General features: G+C 38.8%; 1 protein-coding gene across 5 annotated transcripts in view; it reads right to left on the reverse strand.

The window, feature by feature from the left end:
- BANP (BTG3 associated nuclear protein) overlaps positions 1–14,282 on the reverse strand; it is a 144,551-nt gene that overhangs the window by 66,342 nt on the left and 63,927 nt on the right. For all 5 annotated transcript variants that reach the window (XM_086758110.1, XM_086758109.1, XM_086758107.1 and 2 more), the window contains exons 8-9: positions 12,925–13,092; positions 3,060–3,190 (exon numbers count right to left, since the gene is read on the reverse strand). In XM_086758110.1, the coding sequence (XP_086614236.1) occupies positions 3,060–3,190; positions 12,925–13,092 (299 nt within the window). The remainder of the gene's footprint in view (positions 1–3,059; positions 3,191–12,924; positions 13,093–14,282) is intronic.

Here is a 14,282-nt window from a genome sequence, read left to right on the forward strand (position 1 = left end):
ATAACCTACTTCAGGGTTTATAAGGCTTTGTGTTCATTTTAATATGCCTGCATGAGACAGAGATTAAAGATAATCATTTGGAATCCTGTCAAAGGCTCTTGTTATTTTATAACACAAGAACAATTGCATGTGATTTTCAAAGAAACACAGATCCCTCTATTTCAAACAGTTTCATTTCCTTTGGAAGGAAACTGGCTATTTATAGGGAGAAAAAACATACTGAAAGTATCACTCTGACAATAGGGGCTGTATATAAAATTAGAGCACAGCCCAGTCCATGTTGAGATTAGAATCACTTTCCCTCCTTAACATCAAGCTCTCAGGGCTCCCAGGAAAAAGCACTGAACATTTAAAAGATCCATTTATAGTGTTTTCAAATAGAAGCAATCCTTTCTGACTAACAGGAGGGGAGGAGGTGACTTTAGTCACCTTCGTATGATCCAGCATTCCAAAAATAACTGCTCGCTCATCTTCCACAGATACATCGCTGCCCTTCAAGGACAGTCCTCTTTGTTTGTGCACAAATTCAATTCAATACTGATTTTTTTTTTTAAAACATATAAACAATTACTACCTTAGCAGTAATTTTTAGTCTGCTCTATAGGTATCATTCCCTAGAAATGAAAAAGCAATACCTTCTTCATCTGTTTCAATCTAGGACTCCTCTACGTGTTGGACAAATGATGACATTTAGGTAGTGACTGTGGGTCACAGTGGATTTTTCCCAGATTCCACAATCTATTTAAAGGATAGTTGACAGGTCCAGATCTTTTAAGGAAGTAATCTTTTATCACTTGCATCTATAAAGATAACTGCTTTGTCTATTAAGTCCATGTATCTCATATAATTTTCCCTGCTACCTTGTCTTTCCAAGACTTGAAAAACACTTTTCAGTCATCAAGTAAATTTCAAAAAGATCTCTACAGCAGTTAAGAAGATATGCTCGTTATACAGGGAAATCAAGAGACAAAGAAATTCACATGACAATACTGTAATGTTATGGCAAAAGTGAAGTGGAAATGGAACTTTTGCACCCAGAACATTATCTCACTGAGGATGCTCTCAGCTGACAGGAGGGAAAAAACGTTTGCAAGTTAATTTATTGAACTTCTCTTTAGTCCTCTTCCAAGTTTGAGAATAGTAACTCAAAGCACTTAGGAACCAGTTCCACTAAGCAATCACTCTCCAGAATTAGCTCCTCAATTTCCATTTAAGTCATATGGTATCCAGGTACGTAACAGGGGTGGCCTAGACTTCCCAGCCGTATCTGAGTCTCACTGCTACTGGTTCCTACCATCCCTTACTTAAACACTCCAGTGCTTTCTTTTCTCTTACTTTATAAGCAATCTTATTCACTTTGGAAGAACGTGCTTTCTCCCGCAGTTTCCTTGCCACAACTCTTACAGTTACTGTCTGGAGACCCTCTCAATCACTTTGATCTCAAAACCCCTCCACTTTCATGCACTCCACAAAAAAAAAAATATTCTGGCTAATATTTAAGTCCTCCCTTTAAGGAATGCTTACGGCTCTGCCAGTTGCCTTCAACATTATGCTGCGCATCTCGAAATTCTCCCCCGATTTCCATGACACTTCTCTCCTCTGATTCTTCTACTCTTACTCTGGTAAACCTTCAGCAGGTCTTACAGACATGTCTTTTCTGATGACATTCCAAAAGCATCTGTCCTTCATAGCCCTTTTCATCATTGTTCTGAGCAACTTCACCATTTCTACACTGGCTATTTGCAGCTCTGCACAGCCAGACTCGAGTACTCCATGTGTTGACAGAGAGTTTTCATTCTTTATGAGTAAATGATTCAGTTGGGGACATTTGCTCCTTCTCTCCTGCACTCTCTCTCTGACCTGGGCAGAGAACACTCTAAATACCTACCAAAGATGCTTCACTGTCCTACTTCAGACTCTTCTTTGTAATGGCATTGACTAAAACCTTTGCAGCAGCCAGACGACAGTTTATCGTGTTAATCTCCCTCCAGAATTCTTGTTTATTTGCCCATTTCCACCTGTTTCTTTAGCTCTGTTTCTAAGGAAAGTCAGCTTATGTGATCAGCATGCAGAACAGGTCCGCACGTGTCTGGGCACATGTTCTTCTGTTCTGCGCTCGTACGCTGCCTGGCACAGCTGAGTACTGGCCCATACTCGGAGTTCTGGGTACCTTCAAAACACTCATACCAGCAGTGAAAAGGTTTCTGGGTTACATGGCTGCACATAAACACTGTAAACTGCAAAGCCTGAAGGTTTTGAAAACTAATGGCAGACAGATTTCACGCATTAAATTCTCAGGTTTCTACCACAAAAGAATGTGTGCAGATGTAATTCACTGTTTCTGACTGGCGCATGTCAGAAATGCCACAGAATCCATGACTTCATTATTTTCTTCTAGTTCTGGGGGATTTTTTTGTTGGGTTTTTTTTTTTTTTTAAATTTGAATTTCAAACAATCCTTGTAGTCAAACTGTGGCACAGAGGAACTAAAGCCAAGGTGAGTTTTTTCAGAGTACACTAAAACCATATATTAAAATAATCATGGCTTGAGTTATGGTAGGAGTCTCAGGCTTAAAAAATGTCAACATTTAGAACTTTTACTTATATACATGTATCTAAATGAATACACATGTAAAGGATTCAGCTAACAGACGTTCAAAAATACCTCAGAACGCATGGGTTTTTACATGAAATTAAATAAATAAAAGCATTCTTGTTTTGAAAGCCATAGCTCAAACTACCTCTGAAGTGCAAATCGTAAGCTTAGAAGGTCTGCTATTATTATTATGGCAAGTGCAAGCAAACAGCCAGGTAGAGACTAGCCAATTCTATATACAGTAATGAATGTGCATTTATTTGTAACAATTGTGTGAGCAAATCCCGCATGAAGATCTTTGGCAAATAATTCTAAAAATTTTTCATAAGCCTTCAATGATCACTTTCTGAAAACCATGCTTAAGAAGAGATAAGTCACTTTTTTAAAACAAAAAATTAAATTTCAACAGAAATAAAGTCTGCAATAATCTAAATGGAACAGTTTAGAAAAAGTCGAGTACATACTACTTGGACTTGTCCATCCTCTCCTATTTGGTGGATCTGAACCTGCTGAGCATTGGCTAGTGCATAGTGTAGTGCCTGCGGCTGGTTCTGCTGGATCTCATTAGAAGCTGAAACTGAACTCTGCGAACCCTCTGAAAAAGAGACAAAAACCCAGCATTATTATATGTGCATGTCTCATGCCAGTGGCCACGCATACTTAAAAACTGTGGAAAACAAATGCAGTCAGTAAGCAGCTGCAGGTCATTTCCACGTTCATGTTCTTGTGCATGCTCATTGCTCACCTGCAGATTTGCTACAAATTCTAAAGCAGTTCCAGAGGCAAATATTTTGTCTCTGAGAAAGTATACATTTAAAAAGAATCTTTTGAATCTACATTAAAGACTCTGTAACTCTAAAAGTCTTATCACAGCAAAACCACATCCATTTCCTAAGCAGTTCAACACTTTTGTCTGTGCACCTGCGTAGCTGAGAGCTGTTACTGTCACCACCACCACAAGGATGCATTTGAAATCCCATCTTCTAAGTTGAAGTTATCCTATAAATAAAGGATATCTCTCAATTGTTTTTTCAAAATCCATCATCTGTGATTCACACTGACACACATGAGCCTGAAATTATTTATAATTACGGCAGGCTGATTTCTTGACTTCAGGGAATTTAAAGACTACCTCACACCGCAAAGTAAGGCCTTCTGAAATTGCCCCTACAAAAAGGAAGACCCCTGGGTGTTCAGGTGACAGTGACAGCCCCCAGGAAAACCGCTGCATGATTTCAAGAGGGTAACAACTCGCATTAGAAATAGATATATCACAGATTCCTTTCTAGGTTTTCCAGCTGTAGGGAAAGGATTCTTAAAAATGTAAGAAGCAAAAGGCAAGTAAAGTGAATTTTTTTTTTTTTTAATAAAAGCACTTTTTTTTTGAAACTTGACTTTTGTTATGCATTTTGTGTCAGTGATACGGAGAGACTAATAATGTCAATAATCCTGTACTGAAAGAGCGGAATGGAATACAACGGACCAGAGACTAATGCTATGTGTGAGTCTTCCTACAAATTAAGACCCCACTAGCAGGTAAATGTATCCCTGCATAGCACGTACCACTTAGGAATCGGGAAAGCACACCGGAGCTATCGATCCATGACACTTTTGCAGCAAGTGACAAGTTCAAGTACGCACTGCTAGGAAAAACCTTACAATGTCCCAATATCATACCAATATCATACCAGTATCATACTAAGATTGAGTATCAGTCCTAGTTTTCTTCCTTTTTTTCACTTGAGACATCTTGGAGAACCAGACTGCCAATAAAGGGCTTTCTGAATGACGTATCTGAATAAATACTTTTTACATACAGAATTCCTGTAAATCATTTTAACATTTCTCTTTTGCTATGCCATGAAAATACATTGAATGAAGCCTCTGAAGCATTAAGTGGTTTACAATTTTTCTAAATTATTTATTGCTCTAACAATGACTTTTACACTACAAGGTAGCCTAAAGCACAAACCATCTAACATGTAGTAACATTCCATACCACAGGGCTTTCAAGCTGTCCAAGTACCGGAAACTATAATGAAAATATTTAAGAAACAGCGTCACGCTACTTCCATTGTAGATCATTTCCTTACAAGATTTTATGTGTTGCTTAAATAAGCACCAGATCAGCCTCATCCTGCTCAGAGATGACTGATGGCTGACATATTTTGATTTTTAAAACGATAGTTGGTTTCCTTGAACCAAAACAACATGAAGCCATTGTTCATAAAATTTTAATACTTCTACTTAATACTTTAAGATTTATACTGAAAAGAGAATGTTCGTGCTGTAGGAATGAGCTTTATCCAGTCAAACATTTTAATGGAAGTGTTCTTTAATAAAATCATCCATTTGGGGTTTTTTTCCATCCTGTCTGCAAATGTTTGTGTAAGAAGACTTTGAGTTTTAAGTCTAAACATGGGAACTGGAAACTAACTCCAAACCACCAAGCTCATATTTACTTCTTTGTTGAAAAGTTTAGTTGCTTAACAATTCAACTAGACAGCTCTCATTAAGTTAACGATCTGAAATACATAACTACAACCAGAACACTTAGGCGGTAACTGAGCAAAACATAACAAGTACATGTTTCTGCTGTCTCATGGACATATATCTTCGATATCTCACATCTGACTAGTAGGTAACTGCAGAACATTTGTAATTTCTTAAATACAGTGCTGTTGCTTACTGTGCAATCCCAGTTATTTCCTGCACAGTTGTACAATGGAAGTTTGCTGTGCAGAATACCGGACAGGATTAACAAATCACAACTGGCAGAAAAGCCCTGTACCTGGTATGAGAGACTACACTACGTACCAAATAAAAATACGATTTGTTAAAATTCTGATACTAGATCATGCTTTCCACTGCCAGTGGCTTTGTCATGGTCACTGAAAGTAACAGATATTCTAGAAAGATCATTTATCTAAGCCTCTGTCTTTCACTTTTTCTCTCGTTTCCATTACTTCAGTCCTAACAATATTTAAGGCAATCCATTTTCTGTATTTTTTATTTTACAAATAGCATTTTGTTAGGATGCTAAATGGCTATGAAAGCCCACTGTTATTTATCTTGCTTTCCACAGGCTACCACTAGTCCATTCCATTGTGATTCTGTCTTTCCATCGTGCTTCCCAGTCCCCCGCTACGGAATTCAACAGCTGAATTGAGTTGCAACTCAACTTCTTGTTTAAACCAGTGTCCAAACACACAACCCTTCACTTAGTGTTCCTGTATACAGACATATGCATACATACATAACTTCATACTTCAAACATATAGAGTGTACATGTAAATACATACACACAAACAGCAAAACTGGGCTTGGGCAACACGCAAGGCAGTGCTTTTCCTGTAGCTTACACCTACCATTACACAAACTGCAATGCCGTACTTCTGAGAAAACACAAAGATGCATTTATAATGAATGCTTATTTTACAATTAAGAAAGTTAGGCAAGAAAAGTGTATAAAAGAAATAAGAACCGCACTAGATAAAAATATATATTTACATAGATATTATGTGCACATATTGAAATATATTTTAAACTATAAAGTCCAAAAACCTTTATTTGTAAACCATCTTTTGCTTCACAGACGCCAGAAATTATTACGGTTTTCAGAGGTGGGAACAGGAGACACAGACTGAATGCAATCTTACTGTACATCTCACATGTTCACTTATAAATAGATTTGTTTGGCTTCACTGCAGCCACCACAGTTCGGTTTTATTTCTTTTTTTTTTTTTTTGTTGGATTTTGGTGGGCTTTTCTTCTTAGGAAGAAAGAAGAGAGGATTCAACAGTATCTCAAAACAAAACATCCTTTATAAGTACTGTTTTTCCCCGTCTCAATCTCTGACCAGACAGAAGTAATATTTATCCATTTTTAAACATTCCCCATTAAAAACAAACACAAACATGAATGGCACACAGCTTGAATAGAGGATATGTCAACAGTTATAAATCACTATCATGTAAACGATCGAGCTTCACATTTACAACTTTGATATATTAGAGAATCCCTGGCACTGAGCAGCTATACAGCTGAACTTCTGCTTTGACATTTTCCACCACAGTAGTTACAAAGGGGTACTTGGACACAACCCGAGCAGCTCATGTAGTGCTGCTGCTGAGCACGCTGTCCGTGGCATTCCCAAAGCACCCTCCGTGAGATGGAATAGCTGTGGAGCCACCCACAGAACAGAAGATGCTGCGCTGCCCATTCCACAGGTGATTAAGTTGTCACAGAGGGGATAAAAACCCCTGCTGAAATATTCCTTCGTCCCAAGCTGAAATCAAACCTTTTACATTTTCCATTTGTTTACTGCATGTGCTTATGAGTCAAAGAAAACGTAGCCTGAGTGAGTCTGTCTTCTCAGACAAGTGTTCAGAGCTGGCAAAATGACGCCTGCTGAAGCAGTCACTTCTGTCCCATTTCTCAAAGCTAATCCTCCTCAGACATTGCCGAGCAAGATTAGATTTGTCAGACAAACGTAATTTGTAACTGTTTCAAGAATATGTGTGTTTCATTCTCAACTAAGATCAGTTTTAAAATTCCTCACTTCAAAGGCAAAACCTTTGGCGTTTTCTAATTCCTTCCTATTCCAGTTCATACTTATCAGCTGAGCATCAGGCTTCTCATTTTGGAAGGCAATGTAGGAGGTGCGGATTCCGTAGCAGAGGGGATTCATGCTTAGTCTCCTTACGTGCTGTTATTCAAAATCGTTTCCCATTGTACAGGCCTCCCAGCCTCACACTTCTGCTTACAAACTAGGACGTATTTTCTTGCTTCCTTGATGTGTAGTCCTAGCAAGGAAAGGTTAATGGCCAGATATAGCAAAGCAGTCCTCCAAAACAAAAAGCAGGAAAAACATCATGACTGAACAATTAATAGAAATCAAACTGTATACTGTAAACCATTATCTCAACCTGACTCATCCAGTGGCAAATGCCTCCAATTTTGCAGAGCAGCTTTGAAGATTTGGCTGCACATCCATTTTTGTATGTGACATCTCAGCATAAGCTGAGCACTTCAGCCCAAATCTACATATAAATCCCAAAGTCATAGAACTAATTAAAAATTCTAACATGGAAAACTGTGATAACAGCTTTAACAATCTTAAGAGAAATTAAAAGAAAGGGAGAAGGCACTCTTCAATTAATCCTCCTCCCAAAAACCTCATTTCCTACTGCCTTCCCTCCACAGATTGCTAACGTTTTTAAAAAGAATATTTAGCTAATCATGGCAGTCATGTGTTCAACTCTTGTCAGCAAGAAAACAAGAGAAAAAACACATGAAGGACGGCAGCGTTGGCTCCGAGAAGAGCAGAGCAAACCACTGCAATTAATACTTCAATTCCGAGAAAAGGCAACAGCTTCAAACTGAAGAGCCAGATAAAATACGGAAAACCAACTTCTGCCTAAATATAACAGTCTGCTACAACTCTATACAACCCATAAATCTGGTGGCTGCTGTAAAGCTGCACAGTCAATTAAACTTAGAACAATCTCAATTAATAATCTTTGAGGGTGAAGGACAGAGAAGGGTTATCCATTCACGTCTTCTACCAGCTTCTCCTTAGACATGTTTTTGTCTGCAGATCGGTTCCTCTTGGGCTCTTAACCCTTGAACACTATCACAGAATTACAGCGTCAAAACTTCCTAAGGTTGCGTAAGGACTACGGGCTCAGCCTCCTGCTTCCCGATGGTACTTGCCTAGCTAATTTATCCTTATGATAAACAGAGCAAAGAGGAAATCTGTTATCATTTTTAACTGCATGACTCAAATCAAAGCCACATGCTACATCAACTTTTATGCACAACAGGCAGAAAAAGCCTAAATGTTTTGACACGTCCAACAAGTACAGAAGAACAAAGCTCAAAACCAGCAATCCTCTTTACAGGTAAATAACTCAGAATTATTTATTACGTGTGCAATAACTCAATGCTTATTAAAAAAAAAAAAAAAAAACACAAAATCACAGAATAGGTGAGGTTGAAAGTGACCTCTGGAGATTATCTAATCCAAGGCCCTTCCTCAAAACATGGGCAACCAGTACCGGTGGCTTTGGACTGTATGCAGGCAGATTTTGACTGTCTCCAGGGATGATGTCCCAGCAGCTTCTCTGGGCAACCTGTTACTGTGTTCAGTCACCCTCAGATTCCTCAGAGCCAGGGCAATCAAAGTCAGGGCACACACAGGTGAGTTTCAGGCTGCTATGTTTATTTATTTATTTATTTTAAACAAGCAAAATTAATTTCTGCTACAAAGCAGCTCTGGAAAATCAAGTCCCCTAATTCATAGCGGGGGGATGTCCAGCAGGTCAGTGACTGTGCTGATCTGAGACTCTTTCAGGATTAACAAAAATACTATTTTAAATCATATGTAGAGATATTCAACAATGTTCACTGCCAAACAGAAAAAAAATTAAGTTATTCTAGACTTCTAGCATACCAGCATTTAATAAAATATTCTGTAACACAAAAGAGAACAGTGCTCCTTTACAATGCTTGAAGAAAGCGCCAATAAAGTTCTGCTGATTGACACGTATTAGTATCCTACAACATAACATGAAGCTATCTTGCTATTATCAGTCCCTAGAGATAGCTGACGAAAAATATTACTTCGAGTCAGTCAAACACAACAGTTTTGGATGTGAGCCCTTTTTTCACTGCACCTCCTGGTCACAATTTTAATATTCAATACTACAATCTCAAGTTCAGAACTGGAAAAACCTTACAAACCTCTGGAAAAAGTTCATACAGGGAACGTGGTGTTCATTCATGAACGCTCAGGATATTGAAATCATATTTAAATCTCTTAATGATGTTTTCAGAACAGCTCAGCTGCATGGCAGACACTGTGATGCTATGCGTCAACTCAACACATCTGTCAATGGCATTAATGCATCTTAAAAAGAAGGGGTTTCTAAAGACTACGGGATTATCTTCTCCAGTAAGCACTAGGAAACTTCCCTAGGAAGTTATCATCACTTAGCTAAGAATCAGTGGGTTTAAGTACTTCCACAAATAGCTTAGGTTTATCATATTAGATTTCAAATTATCATATCAGATTAGATATTAGGAAGAAATTTTTTACAATGAGGGCGGTGGAACACTGGCCCAGGTTGCCCAGAGAGGTTGGACGGGGCTCTGAGCAACCTGATCTGGTTGGAGATGTCCCTGTTCCTTGCGGGGGCGTTGGACTAGATGACCCTTGAGGGTCCCTTCCAACCCTAACCATTTTATGATTCTATATTTAACCTGGTAAAAGGGGTGAGTGTGTGTGTGTCATTTTTTCCCCCACATGGCATAATCTGAAATGTATGTTTACAAGATTGAAATGAAAGTGCTTTCCTACTGAACGTCTGCAACACCACTGTTGTACCTAAACTATCAGAGAAGCTGACACGCTTAGCCTACGGTCCTCAGTGACCTAGCCTGGCTAGTCCCAGAACCACGCTCTACTAAATTTCCTGATCAAACAAAATAATTATAGCTTCTTTGAATAAGAGTCATACAGTCTTATGCTGAGTAAGCGGAGCCAAAGCCAGAGCTTCTCGGAACAGCTCAAAGGACGACGTTAAATAAGAAACTACGCGGCACAGCCCTCCATCCTTCCCAATGTAAACACAACACAGTAGCCATTCACAATCTTTTAAGAGACTTTTTTTTTTTCATTATATCTTTTGTGAGAAGCAGCTACTATATTCCATCCAACAGATGGAACAACTCCAAAGTCTGTGGTATGTGACCTGACGTGCAGCTACCTATCACTCGGTGAAACCAAACACAGGTATTCTGCAGACAGCACCCACCCCGGCTGGGTGGAGACCCAACACAAAGCACCTAGAAGCTGATCTGACCAGCTTAAGTACCAACAGTGGCAAAGACAGCTTCTCAAGTAGCTGAATTCCAGACCGTTCAAGGCTCACCTTAAATTGCCCCCTGAAACAAATGCTACCATAAAAACTGTCTGGGTTCATATGTAACACTTTAAAAAGCCATATTTGACAGCTATGTTGTCATAACTGTGAAATACAGACCTCCTTTACTTCAGAGCTGTGAAATATTACTTCTCTTTCCTGCTAGCTGGCAGCAGGAGTTCTGCTATAGCCGCTATACGGCGTGTATAATAAGGAACAGATGCCTGTGAGTTATGATGCTGTAATTCCATTGAGGGGTTCCAGGGATGTCAAACCACAAAGGCAAACTCTCAGCAAACTCACAAAGTTACCTGACCAGAGCGGTGGAATTACACTCCTGTCATGCTAAAGTTACCTTTTTCAACGTGTGTGAATCTGCATTTTTTCCTTGCATCTTTTCTTCTCTTTCTTTTCCCCATATACTCATTCAGCCTCTCAACCTGCTCTCCTGTTTTTCCTCATACCTCCTTCTTTCTTCAGGTGAAATACCACTCCCTCTCGATTTTGGAATGCAAATTAGATTTTCAAAGGACCACCTCGTTCTGAAAAGTGGTCTGTTTTCCTAAGAGCTTTTCCATAGTGCGTGCAAATGTAGCGGTGAACTCATCTAACATCTTTACAGTCTCCCAGAAAACGATGCCAATGGCATCCTGAGTAAGAGCAATATTTTAAAGAAAATTAACAAAAGACTTGGAGTCCATGGGAACATTTTCACATACCGTTACCAAAGGCAGCTGTTAATGTTATTGCCGGTACTCTGCGTTTGGCTGCACAGTCTATACAGTCCTGCTAAAGACATGCCAAGATGCCTCTGCTGACCGTCATTACTGTCAGGACCAAAGAGACCTTTGTAAGGACACGCAGTCACCTCTTTGTTGTCTAGGGGACTGGAGTGCACAACCCAAAGTATGGCTCTTGCAGAACCACGCTGTTCCCACCTGTTCAGAGAGCATGTTGCTGAAATCCCAGAAGTTATTCCAGGTGTCTTTGTACCCATGGAACAATTTACCTAATTCCAATTAGGTTAGCATAATTGGGGGTGGGGGGGGAATTGAGTTTTCAACAAAAATCCCCACCAAAACTTACTATCTTAGTGCCTTCTGAAGATAAAAATCCACTGAGTCTGAGTTTTACATCTCTACACCGCTCTGCTCAAACCACCAAACCAGAAGACTAAAGATTAATATTTTTGAATAATAAATCTCAACAACAGTCAAGGAGTACGGTCTAATGAGCACAGGCCCATAATATCCACTTACTACAACTTTTTTATTTTAAAATACTGATCGCTAAGAGACTGCAAATAAAAATCCCATCAACATATACGGCTTATGGTTATCATTACGTTGATTAGTTGTTTTAATTTGAGAATTTTGGATATGACTCCCAGTTCCAGCACATAAAATTTTCCATTGAAAGCAGATTTTGACATTCTTTGCATGAGATACAGTGGTTAGTGTTAACATGCAACCAAAAATTTTATGCAGGCAAATAAACTTACTTCCTTTTCTTTGGGCTCACTTCCAAAGCACTGGTTTTAATATATGATGTACAAATGTCCTATAACACTGCTTTATATTAAAAGTATGAGCCAGAAATGTCCTATGAGAACACTTCTTAGGTCAGTATTTTTCATTTGTTATTAGTATTCATGCCTACATACCTATATGGAAATAGAGAATCACCTACAACATATTTAATTTCTTTAGAGGAAAATACTCCAGGAACAGAATTTAATATGTCCTAGAAAATGGTGTGAACACACTGAGAAAGATTTATTCACTCGAGTCCTCTTACGAACAACAGGTGTAGAAACATTTTGACCTTCTCAAAAAACTGAATGTGGTAAAAAAACCATACGATAGCACAAAGTTGTATGTGCTGAATTTTTTCAGTTAACATATGTAGACGACACAGGATTAGCAGCTCATCCTACCAAGGATGTACCAAACCCCACGAGGCTGCGAAGGACTGTGAATGCACCAGGAGGTGGTTGGCTTGCACCGAAGAACTGTGATTATTTAACTATGAATGGTTCGCTTCACTTCGTACAGGGACACACTCCTTGAGGAGCAGTGTAGACATATATACACTGTAACGGAGAGGCCTCTTTGCCAATGATAAATAGTACTTCAAAAAAATATGTAATAATACAAAACCCACTCAAAAAATCAATTGTGAGAAATGTGAGTTTCTCCATATAGCTTTGTTGCACAAATATTCACGCTTGTGGGTACTACATACACCTGTTGTAAATATAAAAATAAAAGAAAATAAAAATAAAAGATAAAAATATTTTTTCAGGTATATTGAATAATGAACAGCATTATTACTGTAAGTTTCCATTTCTCTTGGGGTTTGGGTTTTTTTTTCTGAGTTTTGCAGAGTTTGTTTGGTTTTTTACCTGAACCACTGTATGACGATGATGAAGGTGTTCGCCTCGAAAAGCTTTTCACAGCAAGACTCTGTCCTCGCTGTTTCCGCCTCCAAGCTGTTCGGCATTTGGAGTCTATGCTTTGCTTGATTCGATACCAGTCAGATTCTGTGATTCCAAATTTGTAAAAGAGGTGACCTGTAGACAGAGAGAAATACAAAGGGGCTAAAAATCATCATCGATCTGTATTTTCAGGAAAGTGCATAGGTGATACGCTGTCACAGGCACAAGGTGAACAAAGCAACTTTGAAAATTTTAGAACTGCCCTCACGCTTGACGCTGCCTGAAGGAACGCAACAACATTATGAAAAAAACCAAAGTTACACAGTGATGTGATTTCCAGTATTCACAAAACAAGTGATCATACACATGCACAGTTATGTATTGTAAAATGTCAGTGTCCTATGAAATTCTCTAATCTACACTTCTGTCCGTGGAGACTGCACCATTACATTCAAGCTGTGGAACACTGACCAACAGAAGGATCCAGCACTCCGAAACCCAAACCGGATAAAGCTTTATTTCTCACTCACAGTGCCCCACAGTACGTCTAAGTCTAATAAGTAGGAAGCCATATAAAGTTCCCTATTAAAAAATAAAACCTCTTTTAAAGTTCAATTCAAAATTCATCAGAATCCAGAAAAATGCAACACAAAATCAGAATCTTCTGAAAACGTTACTACTAGCAGTAAGTCATTTAAAGAGCCACATTACGCACTTTCCAGCATTTGGTGCTAAGTTGCCAAACTGTTCTATAAACAACATTGACTCGTGAGCTGAACTGAGTATTTTGAAACAACGCTCACACAGATCGAGCCCTGCTGCCAACTCAAACCAGGTCCAGTATCACGTGCAACCTCTGCACCCCAAGGGGAATCCTAGTTCTACAAGAAACAGAGGGAGCAAAAAGACTGTTTCAGGTATGACAAGAAATACTTGTTTCAACATCTGGACAAATGGCTTTAAAACTGGGAAGCAAACATATTGTGCGTTGTCAGCTGTTTCCAGGTCCTCCTCATATTGCTACATACTTTCACCATTCCATTGTAGGCTCCAGAGTGGTTTATATTTTGCTTAAAGCATCAACAGCTGAGAGCATCTGACTGTACGTTAAGAGAAATTTATAATCCTCACAGCTGTAGAAAAAAAAAAAAAAAACACTTGAAAAAGTAAACCCAGAGATTCAAAACTCATGAATTATAACAGAACTATCTGAGCATCTAACATTCTCTAAACTTCAGTTTTAGATGTGCAACGCTGCAGTTAACAATTCAAAGCTGTAATACATGCTTTTACCCAACGTGACTATTCTTGAAGGATCTCAAAGA

Source organism: Chlamydotis macqueenii, chromosome 13 (genome assembly GCF_036417535.1).
Source record: "Chlamydotis macqueenii isolate bChlMac1 chromosome 13, bChlMac1.mat, whole genome shotgun sequence".
Lineage (NCBI taxonomy): Eukaryota > Metazoa > Chordata > Aves > Otidiformes > Otididae > Chlamydotis > Chlamydotis macqueenii.